This window comes from Melospiza melodia, chromosome 18, assembly GCF_035770615.1.
Source record: "Melospiza melodia melodia isolate bMelMel2 chromosome 18, bMelMel2.pri, whole genome shotgun sequence".
In the NCBI taxonomy this organism is placed as follows: Eukaryota; Metazoa; Chordata; class Aves; order Passeriformes; family Passerellidae; genus Melospiza; species Melospiza melodia.
Window position 1 is genome coordinate 12,075,955 of NC_086211.1, and position 24,946 is coordinate 12,100,900.

The 24,946-nt window shown below is 37.8% G+C and overlaps 1 protein-coding gene across 33 annotated transcripts in view; it reads right to left on the bottom strand.

The window, feature by feature from the left end:
* The window catches only part of RBFOX1 (RNA binding fox-1 homolog 1), a 1,162,974-nt gene that overhangs the window by 57,565 nt on the left and 1,080,463 nt on the right, over positions 1–24,946 (bottom strand). For 26 of the 33 annotated variants that reach the window (XM_063171112.1, XM_063171116.1, XM_063171117.1 and 23 more), the window contains 2 exons: positions 21,001–21,054; positions 6,444–6,524 (listed from right to left, as the gene is read on the bottom strand). In XM_063171112.1, the coding sequence (XP_063027182.1) occupies positions 6,444–6,524; positions 21,001–21,054 (135 nt within the window). The remainder of the gene's footprint in view (positions 1–6,443; positions 6,525–21,000; positions 21,055–24,946) is intronic. The other 7 variants (XM_063171123.1, XM_063171127.1, XM_063171121.1 and 4 more) reach the window with 1 other exon arrangement.

Below are 24,946 nucleotides of genomic sequence, written 5' to 3' on the forward strand. Positions count from 1 at the left end.
ACTGCTCCTGACCCATATTCTAATTCAAAATGGCAAGCCTGCCAAACAGTTAAACGAAGAAAAACTACAACAATAAAATCAGAGCAAATGAATCACTGATGTCATTGCAATGTATGTCCATTCAGATTGAATGAGGTCAGTCATGACTGACACACAAAACCCAGAGGAGGATTCACCCAGTGCCAGGAGCATCCGCCCTTCAGCTGCTTGGAGTGGCAGCAAACTGCCATCATTACAGGATAATTTTCAGGTAATTACAGGTGTGCAACAGATTAAACACGACAAAAATCAACAGAATCAAGGTTTCCAAACCAAATGCTTCCAGTAATGATTTGGCTCAGAAGCACACTTTGAATCACCTTTCGAAAATTTCTATTTTCCCTGTGTAATTTTCTTGGTATTGAAAATATCCCAGAACATAATAGAAATGTCAAAGGTCTTCCTTCAATCCATTAGTAACGCCACAGGAAAATAAAACCTGCAATGTCTTCACTGAAACAAGCAAGATGAAAATAGTTCCATACAGCATTTTTTAGGTGGTTTACTAATATTCCTAAGCCAAGTAACCTATTTCTAAAAGCAAGGACATACTGCACAGACAAGCTTGACTTAATTTTCATTTCTGTAGGAATGAGTCCACAAAAAATCCTACAGCTGGATGTGCTCTTTATAAACATAAAATGTATATTTATGATTTTCCCTGTCTATTCTATAAGATCCTGAACCATCCTCAATCTATGAATTAAAACAAAACACCCACAGGAAAAACCATCTTTTTAAAAACTAGGACATATGTCTGCTATATGTAAGTATTTCAATCTAGAAAAAAAATCCTACATCATGTAATTAATACTTTATGCTTGTGCCATAGATTTCCTTGTCTCCTATCACACAATGCACAGAATAATAGGAATATTGGGTTAATTTTGGGACACTTCTAATGTCTGCTCTGAATGAAGTGTGTTTTCCTTGCTTTAAAAAAAAATCCCAAAAACTTTAGCATTTAAAATATTTCCTGTCAAAAATATTACAGGACCAAAGGTTTCCAGGGAATTTTCCAAGAGAACTGCCTTCCCACCTTTCAAAAACATCTCATCTTTGCCTTGTTGTTTCCTGGTGGCTCATAAGCTAAAATCCCAGGGCAAGATAGTTTATTGTTTTAATATCTGTCTGACGCAAAGCAAAAGGATCCTCTGGTGAGTGCTTATCTGTCATATGTACTTCTGTGAAAGGAATATCAAGATAAATAAGATGTTCTAGGGCATATCATGGGATTATGAGCTTGGCACTCACTGAATTCTGTTTAAAAATAGTTGAACAATAAATAAAATAAAAAAAATCCCCATCTACACTGATATTTTGAGGATGTGAGCTTGAAGAGCATTGGGTTTTAAATATTTTAATTATAGGGGTTTATGCTATTTTCAGTATGAATAGAAAATGAACACTCAAGTTCATAAATGGGACAAACAAGATGAGAGGAAATAATATTCATAATTTAAACAGTTAAAACAATAAAATTCTATTCTAATGGTACAATGGACTGTGAACTTACTTAGTATTAATTAAACTCAGTGTAATGGCATTTTCTATATTGAAATGAATAACCAGTGATCTGGAAATTCATTTAGACCATTAGGTTAATTACAGAAAGCAATGGAGGTTTTATCAGACAATTACAATTAAAGAACACGAACAATGTGGGACAGATTTATAAGCATTTGTACCACCTCAATCATTTTTGCTGAATTCCACCACCACTTCTTCCAAAACTGTAATCAATATATCAATTAAAAAATGGGCCATCAACTTCATTTGCCCTTGAGTATGATAAAATAAAATGAATTAATATTGGATTTTGCATTTTCATATTTTTCTTCTTTTAATTCTATCACTTGACTGCAGTATGAAAGATTTATTTAGGAGCTGATAAGCAGGCTTACTGAAGATGAAACAGCTCTAACATTTAGGAAATCTAAGCCAAAATTGACTTCAGTTTAAAATGTACTCATTGAAGTCAAGGCAAAATTCACTTTTATGGGCATGCTACACATGTGGGAAATAGAGATGTTCATTTGCACATCATTCTGAACAAAGGCATGGAGAAACTTAAAATATTTTATCATAAATGTAAGCTACCCATGTAGCTAACAGTAAAGGATCCCTTCAATGTATGCTCAGAAAAGTCCACTAGTAGCTACACTCTCAATAACTCGAGTATCTTAATGCTTACTCGGAGCAAAAATAAAGTCTAAAAGTTTCAGAGATCAAAGTGCTGATTTAGAGAGTAAAAAAAAATAATATTTAGCTGCCTTTGAACTTCCCGTTAAATTTTAAATTCTATCTCTCTCATGGCCCTCCACAGGGCCTGGGTAGGGACAACTGGACATTGCTGAGGGAGGGGATGCACAGCTGGAAAGGGGGATGCACAGCTGGAAAGGGGGATGCACAGCTGGAATCTGCTGCCTCACCACACCAGTGAGGGCTGGGTGAGCCCAGGAGTGGTGGGAGCCACCCCAGAGCATGAAATTTCTCCTAGAAATGCATCTCCCCTTCCACGCCCTGCCACCAAGGACAGGGACATTGTCAGGGGACAGAGCCAGGCACACACTGGGAAGAAAAGGGACAATAAATATGACTTGCAACCAGAGAGGTTTCCACTGCCAGGACATTCAGTCATTGGAACAGATGATCCCCTGAAATTGTGCAATCTCCATCGTTAGAGGTGTTCTGGTGCAAGCAGGTTCTTCCAACCTGAATAACTTGACAATTCTACAATTTCATATCTTCCTTCTTGCCCATGCTTTGGCTCTCATGAGCTCCCACTTCATTCACATTTTCAGGCACTTTTACATTATAGAAAAATTGGGGAAAATATGCATAAAACAGTTTCTAAAAGTTCTTGCAATAAATTCAGATTTGTATTTTTGTCTCTTTGATCCATACATACCCAGCTGTGTTACTGCCCTTGGCAGAACAGTGATAAAGACATTCAGGGACAGAATTTATATTTTTCTTCTTTTGAATCTTTCTTTTTTCCAGCAAGGTCTTAATTTTCTCATGGATCCTACTCACGTGTGGCTTCAATTTGGAAAAGTTGCAAAACCATCCTTGACACATTTCTTATTTATCAATAGATAAAAATTTCTTCAGGATTTTAAAATTCCTTGTGAAAATAACTATTCTAAAGAGTGAGGGTAAAAAGAGACTGTCAGTTTTGAGCAGCCAAATTGCTTCATTTATTTTCAGGGAGATATCCTGGGCCTCTAGGAAGATTCCAGTGAGTGCTGACTCACTGGGATTTGGTGAACTCCAATAATTCCTGGCTGGATAGATTGGATTCTGCGTTATGTCGATGATGAAGGATTTAATTGAAATCTCTTGTATCAGTTCTGCCCTGGAGATGCCAAAACTGAATTCTGTTGTGTCAGTTCTGCCCTGGAGATGCCAGTCCTGTGGGAATCTACAGCAACCAAGGTTTTATTCCTGGATTTCTTGCCCATGGTTGTCACAGGACCTGCCCAGCCCAGGGATAGGAGCACATTGGCATGCTCAAACTCTGCTTTCTTCATAAAAAATTATCTATTCCAACAATAGGTGTGCAAATAAAAAACTGATCCAGGTCCCATCTTCTCCTTCAGCCTAAGAGAACAGATGAGGCATGAGAGACTATTGCTGCTGATTTGTTCCACTGCTTGCAGAAGAAACAGCTCATTTCTTTCTGTATTACGTGAAGGGCCAGAAGTGATGGAAGGAAGCAGAGCCATGTTTCCACCTCCTGACATATTCAGAGGTGTAACTAATCATTGTGCTGGGAAATGAATGGTGTGATACATAAAATATATCCTGGAGAAGTAAAATATCAGAAGGGAAAGAGTAGCTCCAGGAATTGCAGTTTGCTTTCTGGAGAGCCAGTGGCTAAAAGTGCTCAGAGCCATCAGGGGCTACCAGTGGCCAGTACAACTACAAACCAACAAGTTCAGTGAGAAACCAAGCCAGCCAAATTAAGAAAAATACGTCTTTCAACCATATTCCAGCCCTTCATGCCTTATAACTCAGGAGCAAAAGATGAACAGTCAAGTTAGACAACACTTTGAAAAATATAAAGTATCCTCTTCCAAAATATCTGAAAACTCCTAAATGCCATTAGCACTCTGTGAAATTCAAGTGTTTTAGATGGCTTTTGAAAAATCCCAGCAGACTCTTTCCCTTCTGTTAAAACAATTACAAACTGAAAACCTCTTAATTCTTCCACTGTAAGTGGTTGTAAAATATCACAGTTACAATATCAGCAGTAATAGAATAAATGATTAACAAATTATTCAAAAAGGAAGGCTGAGATATTGTTGTCTACATGGAATGATAATAGTACAAGTGTTCATCTCCTAGACACCAATGTTGACTTATCAGTTATAATTTCAATATTACAAATGTGCACTAAAATGGAATATAGAAGATCTTTAAACTAATAAAAGAAATGAGACAAAAGTCAACCTTCATTTCTATTCACTATTTCTGGGGGAATTTCCTATAGAAATGAAGCTATTTTACATCTTTATTGAAAGTTTTGTAATAAGGAGGAATAAAAACCTAATTACAATATGCAGTAATTGTAGTAATTTTGTGTTATTAGGAGTTGTGACCCTGTAGGGGAAACTGCATTTTGGCAAGAGGAAATTCTACACATAATAAAGGAAAAATCATGACTTGCCAACTCACAGATCCAACAAAAGTGTAATAATTTCTAATGCAAGGGCTACCAGCAATGCCTGTTATGAAACTGTGTATTCCACATTGCCCAGTGGGAGACAGATAGGCAAAGCTTGTTTATTTATGTATTTGGCATAATTGAAAACAAACAGGTGTTTGTTAGGATATCATTATTCAAGGAGCACCACTGCAAAATAAGATTTTTCAACAGGACTGACTCAGGAGACACAAAGGAAACAGTGAACTCCAGAGCTCAGCTTGCTCACAGGGTCTCTTTGGGGAATCAATATTAGTGGAAATATCATCTGATGGAAACAACTATCCCAGAAATAAATTCCTGGGATACAACTCAGTGAGACAATAGGAGCAACAGGGTGAACTTAGGGAAAGCTTTCAAAGAAGACCAAATTTCAGAAAATTATAACAAACACTCTTCTCTAAAAAGAGGCTCCTAATAGTGAGATGAGTAAAATGTTTGGATCATTTTCCAGGAAAACAATTGTCAGTCAAAAAGGAGTGCACTAAAACTTTCCAAAAGGGAGCATTATTTTAAACTGTAAGTATTTCATATCTCTGTGTAAAAAATTTGTAAAAAATCCCCACTGCTAGGGAAAGGTGACATATGAGAAAATATTCTTGGAGCACCTGGAAGAAAATGCAGACTTAACTGACAATTTAATTTGCATCTGAAAACACTTGATGCATTTGGTTAGTTCACTATGCATTTGTAGGCTCCAGACTCCTCATTTAAAGGGGATCCCATATGAATCCTGGAAAAGCAGCAGCTCTAGGGATGCCTTTGATAATGTTTGACATAAAAGAATTACACGACTGTAGAGATGATCACTGTGGAACTCTTTTGTCCTGATTCCTAGGTTTAATTTAAAAAATAATTATTTAGCAGTCTAGATAAGATCTAAGAGAGTAGAATTGCATTCTGGATTGAATACAATCTTCATAAAGAGCATATCTGATAATGCTGTTAAATCAGACCATGTACTTTCTTTACAATGAACACAGAGCCAGGGCTGCTGCAAGCAGCAGTTACTGCTCCTGCATTCAGCTCCAGGTTTCTCACCCCACTAGAGGCCAGAATGAGAATCAGTGGTAACACCAATCCAGCCTAAAACACTCTCAGAAAAGGTTTCTGCTCAGAATTTCAGAGGACACGTCTCTACTCCAAAGTTTTGTACAGCAAAATGGCTGATGGCAGCATCCACCATGTCAGCTTGTCTCTGTTCTTTATACTAGGGCAGCTTTTTATGCCTCAAAATACCCCCTTTCATACAGACTGCTCCTTTTGTAAAAAAAGATTTCATATCTAATTCCTGACCCAATCAAATGGTGGCATAGCAACAGACATTTTCTGTATTAAATCACAATTGTGAGCAGGACAGAAGAAACACAACATCTTCTACACAAAATGCAGAGCACACAGCAGTACTGGATTGCAAAAACTGTCACTGTTATTGCAGAACTTTTGACCATTTCTATACAATATTGCAATATAGGCATTTTTTTTTCCTTTTTTTAAAATAGAATATACTTTGAGAATAAAGATGCAACTTAAAACACTGAATTATCTGTTGACATGACTTACATATGTTTATAAACACCACATTTACCTTAAAAAGAGCTGTTGGGAAAGTTGACATTTTTAGGGGGGCTTAATTCACATTAATGTGCTTTTGTCACAAAAACAGAACAAGAAACGAGCCATAACACTAGCTTACTTGTGGATGTGTATACTAGTGAACTGGGGGCACTGTACACGGGAGATCCCTCCTGGTTTGCCTGGCACAGCAGCACCCTGCCTACAAGAAAGAGAGAGAGAGTGGTATCTGGTTTTGGAACACTTCAACTGAACCTCAGTTTTCCATCCCAAAGCACAAATCAAGGCACAACCGGAACGGCGCACTGAAACTGAACCGGGGGCGCTTTTTGCGCTTTTTTCTTAAAAAAAAACAAAAAAAACCCAAAAAAAACCAAAAAAAAAAAAAGAAAAAAAAGAAAAAAAAGAAAAAAGAAAAAAAGGAAAGAAGCTCTTTTTCTGCTTTGATTTCAAAGCAGCAAGAGCCCAAACAACCCCAGTTTGACATTGGAAAAGCAGAACACAGACATGCCCCCAACGCCAACGCTGCCGTTATCCCGCGGGGACCGCGAGCCGCGCTGGCTGCTCTCTGTCCCTGTCACACCCTGCTTCTCCAAAACTGCTGCCCCTGCCCACCCTGCCCCCTCAGCCCCCGGCTGCAATGAGGCTCCTGGAGCCAGCACTGCAGGAAAATCATGGGCAGCATTCCCAGTATGGACACCAGGCCAGGCAGGACCTGGGTTCCATCGCTCCCGCAGTCGCTGAGTGATCGCTGACACATCTGAGTGCAGCAGATTTTGCTCAGAGGGATGCACAAATGTATTTGTGCAAATATTTCGCTTTCCAGTAAATAATCTGGGTTCAAGATTAAGAAAAAAAACAGATAGAACATTTTTTTTCCCCCAAGGAATAAAAATAAAAGCAATAACCAAATCCATTTAAACCAACACTTTCACAATTCCCATTTCGAAAAAATGACACAAGTTTAAGGCTCCTTATTTCCTTTTTTTCTTTTAAATAAACTTAAATAAAACCCATCAGATTTTCTTAAAAGTGTACTTTAGCAGACAGACTTAGCTGAATACAGATTGAACATTGTACTTTCAAACTAGGAAAGAAACTTCTTCGCTTCTGGAATACAGTCCACTAGGAAAAGTGGGATATGAGACATCTGGTTTTGCAGATATATGTGCATATATCTGTACACACACACACAGGATTTTATACACACATACAATGACATGCCTCAAGCTGTCAGGATCTGTGAATCACACAATTCCAACCCATCAAATCTTTCTGGAGATTTGTGAAACTTTAGACATTGTGCATTGACATGCAATGGAATTGCACTGAGTTGAGTCCAATGAGTTTGGAAGGACAGGATTAAGTACAAATGGTAGGCACATTTTCCACAGTATTACAGGAGCAATTCTCAATTTTCATTCACTAGGCCAGAGTTCTCTTAAAACATATTTTTAAAAATTTCTGCCATTAACCAGTTCTCTGTTTGTTGCTTGCAGCTGTCACTTGAAGGAGAGATATTGGAAATGCTGAAGAGTAATAAAATAATTCTTGTAATTTATGCAGTTTAACTCAGACTGTGACTACTGGAAATCTCATTAATTACTATGCTTCTAACCTTCTCAGACACCCTTAACTAACAGGATTTAGAGATGCTTACTGTTTTTCACAACTAATATAAAAGATAAAATATAAAACAAGCTCCTTTTCCCCCTTACTTTAAGGCAACACATCACTGACTGTATTAATATCTCTCTCAGCCTTCAGCCCTTGCGTGGTAGCTGGCAAATGAACATGCAGCCATTGAGATCCTAATTACAAAATATAAAATAAATAAAAAAGTAAGCCCTATCCACACACTTGTTTGACCTCAGGACTGGGGATATTGGAATATGGGAGAATTTAACACCACAGATGCTTCCAAACCTGAGTTAGTGCAGAGGCCTGCAAGTGAAAGTGAGCTGAAGAGTCAGAAGCATTCATCTGGCTTAGAGAAACACATGAGGAAAATCACTCATTTCCATTAGGTTTTAAGAATAACTATAATGACTTCAAGTATGTCTAGAAAACAGAGCACAAGATTTTTAGAAGTCAAAGGTTACCATTTATTTACATTATTCACCATAAATCCTAGATAACACTTGGCTTCCTTCATGCTCCATAGGTATTTTCCTACTCTTTGCAGCTAATAATCTTATATTTTTTCAGATTTCATCTCATACAAATCCTATTTTCCTACTCTAGTCATCTAATTTCTAATTAAAGTACTTCAAAACAGATGCTTTTTTCATCTCCGCTACTAGAGTGTATTTAATTTCTTGCACAGAGCCTTCTAATTATATTTTGACAATCTGCCTTTGAATTTGTACATAATATTAATACTGATAACTAAAACATTATTATTAGATTTCACTAGGAAAAAATATGGAACTTTTAAATCTACTTTAGTAAGAAAAAATTATTTCTTCTGCATCTAATTTTGGTATTAAAAGTATTTCAATTGCAATTGATACAAGTGAGGGAAGACTGAATTATTGACACTAAGATCTGGGATAAACGTCAGAACACAGAAACAACCTATAAATTCCCCAATGGGGAAAAAAAATATTATTTTTCCTCCAGAACACTGAATTCTAGTGTTATGGAATAAAGGATTTGGTTTTGCCTTTTTTTTTTTTTAATGAAAGAGGATTTTAATATAAAGTTTTGAGGGAGCAGTGGCAGAGGGGACACTGAGGGGACCAGCCTGGGGTCAGGGATATTGCAGAGACCCTGGAAGGGACAAAAACCAGGTGTCCCAAGATCAAAACCTATCCCCACTCATCCTCCTCTTCCTCCACTCTTTTCTCCTCCAGCCCATGATTAAGAACTTGCTGTTTGATGAGGTCCTTTGCTGAAGCACCACAGTTATTTTGAGAAATAATTACTCTAAAAATATTCAGGACTGCAGAAAAAAAGTGATGTGCAGTCATTAATATTTTTAGAATACTTAAAATTCAGTTCCCAGTGGTTTCAAGATCTCTGACTACATGCATTTCTCCTATTTTTTTTTAATACTTTCAAAAAAAAGTTTTTTGTGTACAGTTATTTACATCATGCAGATAAACTAATCTCCAGAAATACCAATGGTGCTGCACAGAGTACTCACTGCCTCATGTAAAACAGCTAAAAAATTCACTGCATTTCTCCAATCCTCAAAGAGCCAAGAAGTAACACCAAGGATCAACATGTAGACTCGCCCACTAAATTATACAGGATTTTTAAACCCCTGCTGTTAAAAATAGCTTTTAACTGGAACCACTGTGCAGCCACTACTACAGGAAGCTCAGAAATACAAATCTGCAGTTAGCTGAAAAGAATTAACACAATTAGCTGGAACGTCTCATGGCATTGTTTTAGGAAGTATAAATCAAAATAACATTTTCTGCAGAAAAAAAACCCCATACACCATTAGCTACAATCATGCTGTTGGTGTAAAATTAACAATGGTGCAAGGCTGGATTATGGGCCCGGCTGTCTCCTGTCACAGGAAGCAGATGAAACTTCTAGAAAGCTTTCTTGGCAATGGTTTAGAGTTTCTATACCATGACAGAGAACCTGAGCCTACAACGCACCACCTCACCGTACACAGGGCATGAGTGCCTTGGCTCAAGGACCTCACATTTCCAATTTTCAGGGCTGGCATTTATTCCCTGTGAAAAACGCATGTACTTGATGATTGGCTTTTCACAAATATTAAAATGAATATTATACGTGTTGTGTTAGAAAGTAATGCTGTATTAATTCTCTTAAGTACTGCGTTAAATATAGTTTTAGGTTATGAAAAATGTTAAAATAGAAACGATGCTATGTAAGATACTTTTTTAAAAGAAAGGACTCTGAGTGAGATGGCAGCCACAGGACACCTGAATCTTTCAGAGAAAGAGAATTTATTGCTCTCTTATCAGAAGAAATTAATTTCTTCTGGCCTCGAAGGCGCTGTTAGGATTTGGAGGAAGAAGCTGATGATGACCAGACAGAATCCTGTGTTGGAATGGAATTTATGCATCATGTATGAGCTGTATGAATATGCAACAGGCTGTTGTTTTTAAGAGTTAATCCTCTGTTAACGTGGGTCCTTTTTTAGGCTGGTGCTGCCCAGAAAAGGTACTTGGACTGTCCATAACTCTTTGTCTCTATTGTCTCATATTGCCCTAATTCAATTTTTCCAAATTATTATTACTCTAATTGTATTACCATTTTTTATAACCATCTTAATACTACTAAACTTTTAAAATTTTAAAAACAAGTGATTGGCGTTTTTCACGTTCCCCAAGAATTTTGGGGGGAAATTACAAAAAAAAAAAGAAGAGGAGAGACGTTGCTTTTTGGGGTTTTGCCCTGGGACACAACGAGGTGAGACATGGGGGACAATGTTCCTCTCACTCCAGGAATCCCAAGGAAGCCCAGCCTCACAAAAAGCTCTTAGGAGAGCTGGGAAAGGCCAATGGTGCTGAGTTCTCACAGAGCCCATCTGCTAACTTCACAGCCAGGGGAAGCACAGAAGCATTTCCAGTGGCAGGAATGAACCAACTCAATATCCAGGGCTGGGGTTTAGTGCACAGGAGGCTAAAATGAGTGTTTGCAATACAGGAGCTAAGTAACCCACTACACACAAGGAGATTTAGTGATGATTCCATTACTCTAATCCATTGTACTCTCAGCTTTCCAGGTAAATCAGCTGCTCTTTACACATATTTTTTTCTATTGCATTACCAAAAGCCTCTCTGCCTCTCACAACTAAGTACCAGTTCATCCATTCTTTAATACTATTTACAAACAAAGGAATCCAAACAGAGTCACAGGAAAAAGTGATTGAAAAATGAAGCTATTTGAGTCTCATTTTGCCCACATTATTATAAACTGTTATTTCAAGAGTCTAATCTAAATCTAAATCTTAAAAAAGCCCATTCTTTATTGAATTCAGTGATTGTTTTTCATTTTATTTTCCTCCCAGTCCAGCTGGATGATACCAAGTTCTCCCTGAGTTAGTTCTGATCATTCTGATCGCTCTTTTCTTCGTGCCTTTTGCAACAGCTAATATTCCTACACACTTTCATGCTCAATGCATGAAGAAAAGTGTAAATCTGCACCTCTCATTAACAAATCAGGAGATTTGCGAGTGTATCAAGGATCCTCATAAGCAATCCATGCCCTCTCTTGGTTTGCTGTTCTAAAAGTGTAATTTGATATTGGCATTTTCAGACAGAAATAGCACTGTTTTTGTTCTGGTCTGAAATATTGTTCTGTGATGGATTATTTCAGAATGCCTCACAGAAATGGATCAGAAACACCTAATAAAAGGCTCCTGTTGTGCAGTAATAGTGTGTGTTAGCTCCCATTGTCCCTTCTGACCAGGGAATTTAAAGAGAGCCTCTACAGCCTCTCTCTTGAATACATAATAGTAGTTAAGTGCTCTCTTAGCCCTTCAGTATCAATAGTCAACTACACAGACTTAGCATGCTTTTAAATATGCTGTTAATTCAAAAAGAAGTGCTCTTTGAGGGCCTTCAGTTAGCTGGGCTCTCTATAAATTGAATAATGGCCTTCAGATTTTAACACAACCACTTATGGATGGTTGTGTTGATACACTGGATTGTTCCATTCATTATTAACAAGGAATAAAGTAGCATAACCCCAAACCCCATGCCTGCTTTCTTGCAATATGTTAAAAATACAAACAAAACCTATGTTTAATCCCACCAAAGCTTATATATAGTTTCACTTAAGAAGAGGGTAGGGAGGAGAATCTAAAGTAGTTGATGTCTAAAGTTGATTTTCCTAAATCCAAACCTCTTCTGACAGCAAACCTGAAATATATTCAATTATTGAACAGCCTGGGTGTGCATGCTGCTGGTAATGAGAATCTGTGCTCTATACATACATTTATGTAGTAGGTCCCTGACTCACATATAACCTGATATACATTGTTTAAAATAGAGGGAGGAGAGAAAAAAAACACCAAAAACAGCCAGTGAAGGTGTGTCTAAGACATTTCCTGGGACTTCTCCATCCAAAAATTCTGTTTAAGACATTAATTTTCCTTTTCATCACTTTTCTAAGCATAGTGAATGCTTCTTTATCATCACCTCTTAGTGTCCCCAAAATACCCAATGAACTGTGGCACTGACTCAGGGAACAGCAATGAATGTTACAGCAAACATCATTTGTGAGCCACCCTTCCAATTATTCTTTGCTGCCCATATCATCCGTTTCCCAGCTTTTGGCAAACAGCCCTCTCTCCCCAGTTATTCCTGTGCAGCATCCAGGATGCTGTAAAAAATTGGGATTGGAAGGTGTCAATATCATGCAAGCAAAAATCAGAGAAGCAGCGAAGTTTGCAGCTCTGGTATGAGATAATCCCCCCAATTCCCCTCTGTAGGATATAGAACTCATCCCACAGTAACAGGGATCTCTCCTCCTCCTTCTCCTGCCTGCTTAAAACCACACTGTGTGACTGACTTGTTTCTAATTTAATTAACCTGCCTTCCCATAGGCTGGCTGCACTGCAGCAACAATTCATGCAATGCTTCCATTCACAAAGTAAAGCAATTGCAGCAAACTGCCCTTTCCAAAATGCTTTTCAAATGATTTATCAGCCACAGGCATCCCTTGTCTGGTAACTAAACTGAAACTAAATTGTACAAATTCAGCTGGTGCTTGTACAAAAATCTGCACCATGCTTAGAGAGTTTATCTGTGCTCCCTAGTGAATTTAATTATTGGCATTCAAGTGTAAATCCTGTCAGCGGAAAAGTCTAAAAACTGGACATTCATTATGAAAAAATAATAAAAAAAAAAAGGAGTGATACCATCAGGATTTCCTGCAAAATATATTTACTGTAAGATGTCTCTCTACAACCTCAGGTGCACATAAATTCTCTGACCTTCAGTGCCATTATTTTATACTGGGGCATGCATCCCACTGAAGTTGTTCAGGATCTTTCAAAAATGAAGTCTTTATTCCTCATCGTTCTGTGTCCTCTAGCAGACAGAGCAGGTAAGCTGGTAAATGATGGCTATTCTTGGTTCACTTGTAACTTTGAGAGAAAACATGAGAGAAATTCCCAAGTATAAACTTCTGAAGTCAACTCTGAGCTGGAATTATACTCTGCTTGAAAGGAGATGATTGAGAATACACAAAATGCACTCATGTTCTGCTGATTACTAAAATAGGTTGCATCCATACGTCTGCCTGTTGAATAAAGATAGGAATAGGAAAAAAAATCACAGAATAGATGAAACTGGAGCCTTTCTGCCCAAACACAAACACTTCAGTTTCAACATGGCCCTGCAGGGATTACAAGTGGATGGGTTTATGCTTTATCCTCTCATATTGTGTCAAGCCACTATTTTCTGTGTAAATCACCTATTTCAGTAAATCTATAAGACAGAGATGCAAATCTAATGCAATTAGATGCAGAGATGCAAATTACTAATCCCTCAGTTCTCCTTGCTTACACCAGTGAATGCTGGTTCTGACTTATAAATAAAATTCTATTCTGAATGACAAGCTGAGAATATAAAAGACCAAAAATTGAATCATCATGCATAATCCTGGCTTTAGCTAGTCTATTTCTTTCCTAGCCCAGACAGGTTCCAGAATTTCAGGAGCATGAAAAACCATTACAAAAATGGTAATGCAATGTTCCCAAAGTTTCCAAAGCACTCACTTTTACTAGAAGCAATTCTATGCTTGGAGATTTCCAAAGAAAATCCAAGAGCACCAAACCAACAGAGCTTGTAAACTTGTAAAGCACAGCCCCCTCTCAGCTACCTCCACAATGAATAAATAAATGAAAACTGTATTTTGAAAGTTCCTCTCAATAACATTATGAAATGCAATTAGAGTGCATATTGGGGATCCTCTCCTCCCATGTCCAAAATGGGAAAGAACATATAAGAAGGAAGAGAAAACATCAGCAATATGTTTGGAATACAATTAACCATAATCTTAAACTGCTTTAGCATTAATTTACAGTTGTAATTAAGGTTTAACACAGAGCAGAGTTGTTTTCCATTCCACTTAACTGTATTAACTTTACATTTCATATATTACTTTATTACTTAGCATTTGAGAAGAGTTTGTCTGCCTGACTGTCCATCCTAACACATGGATCTTCCTAACTTGGTTATTCTTCTAATCAGAGGAATTTATTCCTCCACATAACTGCTCCAACCTCTCTAGGATTGCAAACATCCCCCCCAGTTCTGACCAAACAAATGTTTTAGTGATGACCTTGCAGTTTGCCTTAAATTTTCCTCTCAGAGATCCTTAAGCCAGTGCTTTTTACACCTATCCATGGCTGGTGCTTGGGTTACAGTCCCAGTTTTATTCTAAAAATGCACCTTGCAGCCTTAGTCAGGCCCAGGCAGTGCCTCACCCCTGTTGCCCAGGTAATTGTTGAGACAGGAGCAGTAGCTCTGAAACAGCTGGATTTGCATCCAGCCTCAAAACCTACACCATCCACAGTCTGGAGATGCTGTCACCTCAGTTATTTAACTGGTTTTAGGGCTCTCACTAACCAGGAAGCCATAGAACACATTTTCACTAAGCACCAGGACGATGGAAGAGAAATCCAATGACAATTTTTCATTAAAGACTTCCTTTGTCAGTAAGGAACAGCACTTAACTTCTTTTAGCTCTTTAAAATTTGGTCAGTTATATCCACAATAAGAACATCTGAACAAACACAAGAACTTAGAAACAACACAAAGACAAAGAAAGGGCAGTACAGCTCTGCTTGCTCAGAAGGGTTTCTTTTGGGTTAAGGAATATCTAAAAACAAGGAAACCTATGTGAACTCAGGAGAAACATGGAAATATGGCCATCAGAACAAGACCTGCATCTCAGCAAGATTTTCCATCAAGGAAAGAGATCCAGCCACCCACCCCCAAACACATTCTTCCCCCTATTTTGTAAGCACTCCACCTTTCAGTAAATACAGATTTCCTGGTTTTACTGACTCTGTTTGTGAACAAATCCATCATAACCCAGTATGAAATGGTTCCCCATACCAGACTGGGGTCAGAACTCACAAACTTTTACAGTGAAGAAGCAAAAACTCCCTTCTTCACAGTTTCCTACCTTCTGGCATGAAGCTGTATCTATTGAACATTTACAATCAAATAATCAAATCTATGGAATTTCTTCTAGAGATCACATAGAAGAGTATCAAATGCTAAGTACAACCTGTGTGATATAAATCCAAGAGAAACACCTTCAAAAAGGTAACACTGACAGTATCTATGGTCATCTCTTTAAATTGTGCAGACTTCAAATCAATGCTGAATATAGGTAGCTTAATCTTGCTCCAGATTTAAATATATAATCAATTGACTAAATTAATCTTTATAAAAATAAGTCATTGGCATTAGCTTTGAATAAGCCTGGTTTAGTTTCCATGAGGGTATACATTTTAATGAAGAACTCATTATAATGTAGCATAAGGCATAATTATTTCTGGATTATTATTATTTATTTATTTATTTTAGTAAATAGCTAATGCAGATGCTGAATTCCATTTTTCTACTGGCTTTATTCATCTTTCATAAAACACGATTTCCTCTATAATGGCTTGTAAAAGCTCCTCAGAGTTTTAGAAATGCATTAGCTGTCATCGGTGTTGTTAATCTACCTAGGAACTCCTCATTTGGATGATGGTACTTTTGATTATTGAAACAACACTTACAGCTGTGTGTTATACTTGAAAAAGGAGCATCTAAATATCACAGGTGGAATATTAAACAATAATTATTTGACTGCAGTTAGAAAATTATTTAAGCTGACTATCGAACATGACTGCAAATATATTTAGAAAAATCTGCCTAGTCAATAGCAAAGTTTGAACCCAAGTGTATGTAATCAAATAGTGAAATGAGTTAATCTATGGAGTGACAGACAGCTTTTAGAAAAATTCTGCTTTAGAGATATGATAGAGTGAACTTTTACCCCAGGATTAGAATGCTGTGCAAGCATATAACTCAGCTTCCCAAACTCCAAACACTGAGAACTGTTTCTAGGGTATTTGCTGAGCTTATGCAAGACTCATTTAAATTCAAAGAGAAACACTAGAAAGATGAAATGAATCCCAGGTGCTCTTACACTCCAGAAATAGATGCTTTAAGACATGAACAAAGAGAATTAGTATTAGCAAGTGTACAGGAATCCTCTCTTCCCCTGGATTCATCTTACTTAAGGGCATGGTTTTATATATATTGCTGTGGTAGTTCTTTACTTCTTATTATATATAACATTCTATTCCAAACCTTTGAACAAATTTCTGAAAGAAACTTTGTTACAAAATCTGATTGTTGGTGGATACTGCTGGATTCCAAGTGCCAAAAAGACCTGGGCAGCTAGAACTTCTCTGACTTCTGAGGCCTTTAAAAGACATTAAAATGCACAGACCTTCCCCTCTCTCTCATTTTGAGTGATGGGGAAAATTTTGCCATGGAATAACTGCCCAAGAAGCTGGGTTTTTACAATACTCTTCACTGGGTTAAGGTTATTTATGAAATGAATACAACTACTCAGCTATTGGGATGACTTGAAACTATCTCCTGAAATTCCTAGAACTTAATAAAACTCAGGAAGAATAATCGTGCTCTAAGTAAAAGAAGGATGGGATCTTCTGCTTTCCACTCAGCTGTGGTCTAATTGCTCTTCACCTCTAATCTTCAGTCCTTTCTTTCTCCACTGCCAACTTCAATCTTGAAAATTTTGAAATACTGGTTTTGTTTATGACCAGAAAATAATATCTTCTCATAGGAGTTACTGTGAATTTCCCTGTTCTCTGGAAGAGTATTCACTAGATTTCCAGGTAATTTCTGTAACATCTTTTCTCCCACCTTGCATTAGGGAGCTGCCAAAAGGGAGCCTCTCCAACAGGTATAACAAAGCTGTTTTCTGCCAGGAATAAAAAAAGTCTTTTAAAGTGGCCTTACTGTGTCCCAAGCTACATGCTGTACAGGACTGATCTGCTGTAGCAACACAGGTGCAACAATATTCTATATTTCAATAAGGAGAGTGCAAGAGATTGCTCAAAAATTCATTGTTCCAAAACCCAAAAGAGAAAAACAAAAAGATCTGCAATAACTGAAAGGAACAACATGGAACTTGGCTCTCAGAATGCCTGAGGCAGAAAGAAAGGCTCGGTATTACAGATAAAATATACACTATATAAAAATAAGCAGGTGAAAATGATATTATAACAAACTGCAGAAACAAAGACATACAAGTATCAGAGCATACCTAGTAAAGAAACCCAGCTGCAAATCTGTATTTCCCCATAATGTGCGTATGGGGAAAAGAACCAGCTTAAATACAGGAAAACTATGGGATGTATTTGAACTTGGATGGAAATACTAATAGATGAAAAAAATATCCCAGTTTCCATGAAGAATTTGTGAGACAAATCACAAAGTGCTTCTTAAAAATTTCCTTGTTAGGACCTACCTAAGACTTTAATAAATATTTTACTGGAAAAGATAAGAAATGGATAACCCAACTTCATTAAGCATTCCTTTCTCATAAGAGGAAAACCCCCTAAAAGGGGGAAACCCTTAAGGAAAATCTTTTATTTATTAGAGGGAGGCTGTGTGGATATAAGTCATCTTTTAAAAAATTTCCTATCCATGATCATATATGGAAAAACGCAATTCTGTGAAAAGCTAGAATGATACATGAAAAAAAAAATACCCTTTAGTTTTCCCTAAAATATCATTTTCTCAGCAGAAGGGTGGGAAGGGCAGGAGCTGGTGGCCATCAGGGAGCCTTGCTAGGCCCTGGAAGTGCAGCAGGAGTCTCCAGAGGGCCCTTCCCCAAGGTGTCCCTGGAAATCCACACCAATCTCACCACGGCTGCAGACCCACATGGCCAGAGTGCTGCAATTTACTGCAGCACCAGCATTTCACAGGCACAAAAACAGCCTTAGAAGGGCAACCCAGGAAGAGAAATCCATAGTGTTTTGCAAATATACAGTATTTTGAGCCCCCAAGGCGTTGTGCACCTTGGAGTCTCCATTTTTAGCTGCCACTCATTTTCTCAAGAAAGGTTTTCCTTCACAGAAGTGTACACTCCAAAAAAACCCCAAGCTATAACAATCATGTCACTGGTCCCACTGTTTACCATTATCTCTGAGGTTTTAGGGTTGATTTACATTGCGTTCCTCCCTATTTGACTTTAATTGTCTGCTTCAAGTTGTCAGGACATAACTATATCTTAGATTTGCATTGCATTAGGGGGATCTTCTCCTTTCTCTATTGATCTTGTCTCGCGGAGTAATTTAACTCCATTCTAATTTTCCTGTGCACGCGGGGTGCTCTCCATCCAAGGCAGTGAGTTATGTGTATTCAAGTGGTGCATCTTATGAATCTTGTTAAGCTTTAGCGCCTTGCAGCCCGCGCTGATGGAATATTTAATCACAGAAATGAGTTGGCAGATTTGATGTACAATACGGGGAAGCCTCGCGGCCGCGGCGCCGCCGGCAATTGAGGAACGGGGGAATTTGCCATTCATCAGTGCCATCCTGACAGCTTTGTATAACCTTCTGTTTTTCACTTATTTATGAAGATTAAAGGTACTTTAAATCAACAGTTTCTCTGTAGATGTATCATCTTTATTTCAGAAGTGGCCAAATTTTTCATCATTTACTAGGAGCTAAAGGAACTTCTTGCGCTGACTGTGAAAAAGTTGGTGCAGTTTTGTCATGACAGTGCTGAGACAATAAGTAAACTGAACAAGTAGAACTGACTGTCTTAAAAACCACATCTCTAATTTTATAATTATAAAAAATTAAATTGCTTTTTCTCTAAAGAATGTGGTTGAGGGAACCCAAAAGTAAAGTCACAGTGTTCTATTCTAAAATGCAAGAACTGCAGTGTTTTTTACTGTTTCATGTCCTAACAACTTCAAGAGAACTCCACAATTTTGACTAAATTATTTAAAAGAAAGTTTTATATGTTTAAATGTGAGACCTATCATATTTTAGTTCAATATAAATAAAAAGCATTTGACATGCATTGAAAAACTCAACAAAACCCAAGCCTGCCTGCATGTATAAAGAGAAAAAAAAATCAGAAATAAATGAAGTATCTTGATGGAACTTTCTGCAAAGGTGTGGTGGAGTTCGTGTCATAATTCATAAAATTAAATTAATACTCTTCTAATGGTAATTAAAGATTCTCATTAAGAAGGGCAAACACCTCCCTAGTGCTGGCAATAAAAATGCACTTGGGACTTTAGGAGGTTATACAAAAAAATCAATAACCTGCCATTTTATAATTAAAAGACAAAATAAATGTTAGGGAAAAGTCCAGTAAATTAGGAAAATTACCTTCAGGAGAGATTGAAAATATTGATTTTAATTTACAAACTATGTGAACTCTTCATGCCCTACTTCATGAGACAATTATAAGTCAGATTGTTAATTCTGCATACGTATTAGAAAATTGATTACTGTACTATGGGAATATTATTATATTTGTCATTAACACAAAGTCATTTATATGAAATGACTAATAACTCTGACTTTCTAATTTATGCAGGTTCAGGGTTGGTTCACTAACTACTCAAACGAGATCAATGTTAAATTCCTGTTTTCAACATAGACATACATCAGCAAGGAAATAAATTCTGCCTGCACCAAATACTGCAGTTCCATGAAAGCCAAGTTAGGTTTTTTTATTATTATACTCTGCCACTTTTACCCTAATTGGAAGATTTTTATCTATCTCAGTAGAAGCTGTTTTTTAACCACAAATATGTGTTTGTAATAGTGTCCTTTTCAACAATTTTCATCTCCTGAAGTCCCTCAAATTAACAAAAGTTTTTCAGCTGTGTCAACTGGAGACTCAAATATCTCCATGAGTGGAGATTCCCCAGCTTCTGCAGACATGACAACCTCTTTCCATACTGAACTACCAGCCATGAAAAATGCTTTCCTGGTGGCTGTTTGTGGGCAGCATTCAAGTTCTTTTGGAATCAACTGGGTTTTGGACTACAAATAAGTTTATTTTAAATTCTTTTCCTAAATTATATGTAAAAAAATGACTGCTAGTCATGACTGACTTCCAGCAGACAAAAACTGAATCTCTAACTCCAAGCTGCAATCAGAGTCGGAATCTGGTCTCAGTCAGGTGAAAATATAGATTTAAAACACAAAAACATCAAACTGAAAAACTAACTATAAAATGTATAAAAAATGTCAGAAAAAAAATGTGATTCCATATACTCTATACCTATGTATGTCTACATGTAGTCTCTCTCTCTATATATATATACATATAGTTATAGATAAGATTTTTTTGGCTCTTGTTCCTTAAAGAATCCCTGGAAGAAGGTGACTGCACTAAAATATGAAATAAAATAAAATCTCATGTAAGACTAGGATATTGCAGTACATTTCATGTTACACTAGCTATTTTCCAATAAAAAAGGTATTCATATATCTTCTATATAAAGTTTACTGTGCCCAGGTAAAGTAAAATCTTGAATAAAAATGTATAAATGACTTGTAAATAATGTGAATCACACAAAGAAAGCAAACCTCACGCCAAACACAAATTCTGTACTTTTGCATGTTTTAAAGAATACTAAATGAAATATGGCCAGTGGGACAATCATAGAGTAATCCTTACCTGCATAGAACTCTGGACTATAAACTGCACCAACAACTGGATTTAATTTCCAGCCTGCAACAAACAGAAACATAACAATTAATATTGCAATTAGTGATAATAATAACAACTATTATTATGACTATAACTACTGTTGTATAGAAAATACAGACAAAATTACTTCAAGAAAGGTCACTGTAATTCAAGTTTCATAGTTATCTTTAATTACCGATCTCTAATATCAGAGTCTGAGGTATGGAAATAAGCCATGAAACAAGGCATTCACCAGACACGTGGCATTTACTGGAGTGAATGGCCAGGTGAATTACCTTGGCTGAAATGCACATGGGTTTACTCCCTCAAGCTCTGGAATGGAGCCAGCACTATTTCAGGTATCCCATAGCCTCTAGTACAGGGCAGATGATTTCTCAGCCACTGTTTTGGCTCTGGTTATGAGCCAGAGGAGCCAGGGCAGCTCATTCTCTGGACACAAACATTTCTGATAAGCCTTTGCTAGCGAGGGTTACAGGGCAACCAAATAATTGGAGTATTTTGATTCTACCCTGGCAAAAGGAAAGCACAGCCACGGCATGGCAATGTCTGTAGGAAGGAGATGCTCTGTGGGGTCCAGTGGTACAAATCAGCCACTGCCCTGCTCTTCAATAATCACTGTCCTCCCAGCCCTGCACAGAACCCCAGCACAGAACTCTCAGATCTGCTCTGCCTGTGTCTGGCCAAACTCCAAATTACTGCTTGCACTTTACACCTGCTGCAGCATCCCTAGGCTGGCTGCAGACCCAGGGGTGTGCAAAGCATGGGGATGTTATCTTAATAAAGACAACCAAGCTGGAGGGACAGGAGGGGCAAGAGAAGAGCAAAATGAAGTGCTGCAAACTCGTTAGTGTTCCCAGCTGTGGCGCAGCGCCAATTACTGCTGTGTGCTCAGCCACAGGTAGATCCCCTCCCTGCAAACTCCACAGAACATCCCCCCGGCCACACTGTCTTCTTCCTTCAGTGAACAATTATTTTGAACCACTGGAACTGAAAAATTAGGGGTTTTCCTAAAGCACACTCAAATCAGAGGAGTGGGAAGTGCTTCTTGTAAATGGGAATAAAGAAAAAATACCCTGAGAAAAAGCATGTTGTAAACTCCAGAGCTATGGTACTTAAAATAGAACTTATAACTGCTACTGGAATCAAAACACAATCCAGACACTTTTCAAAATCACAAAAGCCACAATTAGAAGAATTTAAATGCACCCAAGGTTTATTTCTGCCTTGGCTATATCATGTAATGCAAAAGGACTGTGGAAAATCATTAAACATCAAGGCATAATACTAAAAAAAGCACAATGCAAAAAAATCTCAATAACAAACTATTGCCACCCTTTCAAGCTAACTCCATCTCATGCATAGTAATTATTTCCCAGTAATTAACTGTTCAGTAAGAGAGGGGAGGGGTGGTTTTGAAAGGTAACTCATGAGTAAATTCAGAGTAAGCAGCTTTGCATGACACCTTTTCTGTAGAAGTGACTGCAGTTCTTCTATGTAGCCAAAAGACAGTTAGGGAAGCTGGAAAATGTCCAGCCAAGGAGGGCTAAAAGGTTTTTCCGCCTAAAAATACCACAGGAGTTTTACCTGATCATTGAATTTCACACTCCACAGGATTATATTTAGGTACATCAGAGCATAACATATCTCTTAGCCAAATTTTGTGTGATAGAAAATCATTCAAATTTTGAAACTTTGGGTAAAATTCTAACTTTACATATGTTAGGGAACATCCAATATTTCAAATGCAATACTTCCTCAGAAGACCACTGATCAAAACCATCCAAAATGAAAGATTGGACAGAACTTTAGATCTGTCAGCTTTTGCTGTCAAAGCAGCTGACAGACATCTCTCAGCTTCTAAGTTACACTAACAGTGCCACAATTTGTCTGAGAGAAAGAAAAAAAAATCATCTTGGAAGACACAGATTGTTCTTCACAGCTGAAAGGCAGTCTCATATTTCAGCTCCTTACCACTCTCCCAGTGACGGCTGTCTCATCTAACTTTCTGAAGCCTTTGGAGGAAATACTTCATTCATGGTGAAAATAACAGTAATTAAACTTAACTTTATCTTGTCAGCCAACAATGTGCTGGCCCATAGCTGTGTGGGTTAATCAAGTGTGATGGGAGTTGATGTATCTGAGAGAGCAGCTGCCAAGTAACCCTTCTGCAGCAGCTGGAGGAGGCAAATTCTCGGCTGTGGGTGTAATTCTGAGCATTTTTCTTACTGTCACAATATTAATCTCCTCCTTGAGCTGAAACTGGAAAAGCTTGAAACTTAAAAATCAGCCAAGCAAAGAAAAATCCCTCTGCCTGACCCAGCTTCCCAGCCATCCAGAGAAGCACTTGGCCCCAGTGTGCTGAAGGGAAGGAAATGATCCTGGGGGAACAAACTGCGGTAGAAATGGGGTGCAGCAACACAAAAAGGATTATTTTTGCTTCATATTCTGGAGAGGCCACCATGGCCAGAGAAAGGCTTGGGTAGGAAAGAACCCTGTGACTCCATTTCCTTCCCTGCTGTTTGCTACCCGGGGAGGGGGACAGGGAGTGGGAGGGGATTTAACTGTGCTAATAGGCACTGGATGTGATTTTGGATCTAAATTTAGAGCAACAGAAGGCTCAAATCCAAAGCACCACCAGTCTAAACTTTAAAATATTTATCCTTTTACAGATCTCTGCTTCTTGTTCCTCCTTTATTACTGCAGTTCTCTGAATGTACCTGCCCATAATTCTCTGTGTCCTACAACCCTTGGATGAGCATCCTGAATGGCAATATGAGCATCAGAAGAAAGTACAGCTGTGAACAGGATGGGTTGGAACATCTAAAAATGTCTCAAATATTTTTGCTAACCTGTAGCACTCCTGACATTGAATTTCCTTGCAAAGAGAAATCAGCTGTATCTCCAAAGCATGAGGTGAGCCATCAAAATCATCCTGACTGATAACAAACCCACTAAAAAAGCTCTCCCAGCAGCTGCTCATTTGGGGAGTCAAAAGTCACTGGAAAGCATACTTATTTCAAGGATCATTTCGGACACAAAAGCACACCACTTATTTGAACAAAGCTGTATATATTTTTTAAAAAACCCAAGTTTTTGTGCCTTGAAATCTACTGACTTCTGCAATCCTATTAACAACATGAGCCCTGTTATCAAACAACCAGCTGCATTCAGGAATGGAACACAAAACAGAGTGTATCTTGTTTTTAAATTAAAATAAATATCAGTTCCTGACGTTTTGATAGAATACAACATGTGCCCCAACTACCTTTTGAATACCTGCCAACAACATGCCAGTCACAACACACACTTTGAAAGATAAAGAGAGGCATTAAAAAATAAGTGGTTCTGAAGGAAACAGAAAGGCATGTGCAAACAAAATGTTTCTGGCTACCTGCATCAGACAAAATTCTGCAAATTTTCATGTGCTGGTGGAGCAAACTGGCCGTATAGTTTATTTAAAAGATGAGCCCTTTACCTTAGAAAATAATCATCTTCAATAAATAATCAGCTCTAGCAGTGGTTAATTCCTGACAAAATGATAAAGAACTAGACTTGTATCATGCCAGGATGACTGATAGTATAAGCACTGATGAAACCAAATGAAGCCCCTTACACTTCATTCCTTGTTGCTTGGGATGATTATGCAAGAGGGACGTGATTGTCCTTGTGTGTTTACTTTAGGGGATTTCACACATTTTAAAAAATGGTAAAAAAAGATTAAAACAATCAAAAGCTATGAATTGTAAGCAGAGGTTGACTTGGTGGGCACCTGGCAAAAGGCGTGCAAATTGGTTGTCTGGTTCACAATAAATAAATGTTACTTATGCACTGAACAGGGTATTTCATACTTTTGGTGAGATCCGGATCTGATGGAACAGGATGGAAAATGACAAACAAAACACTTCAAGTGGGA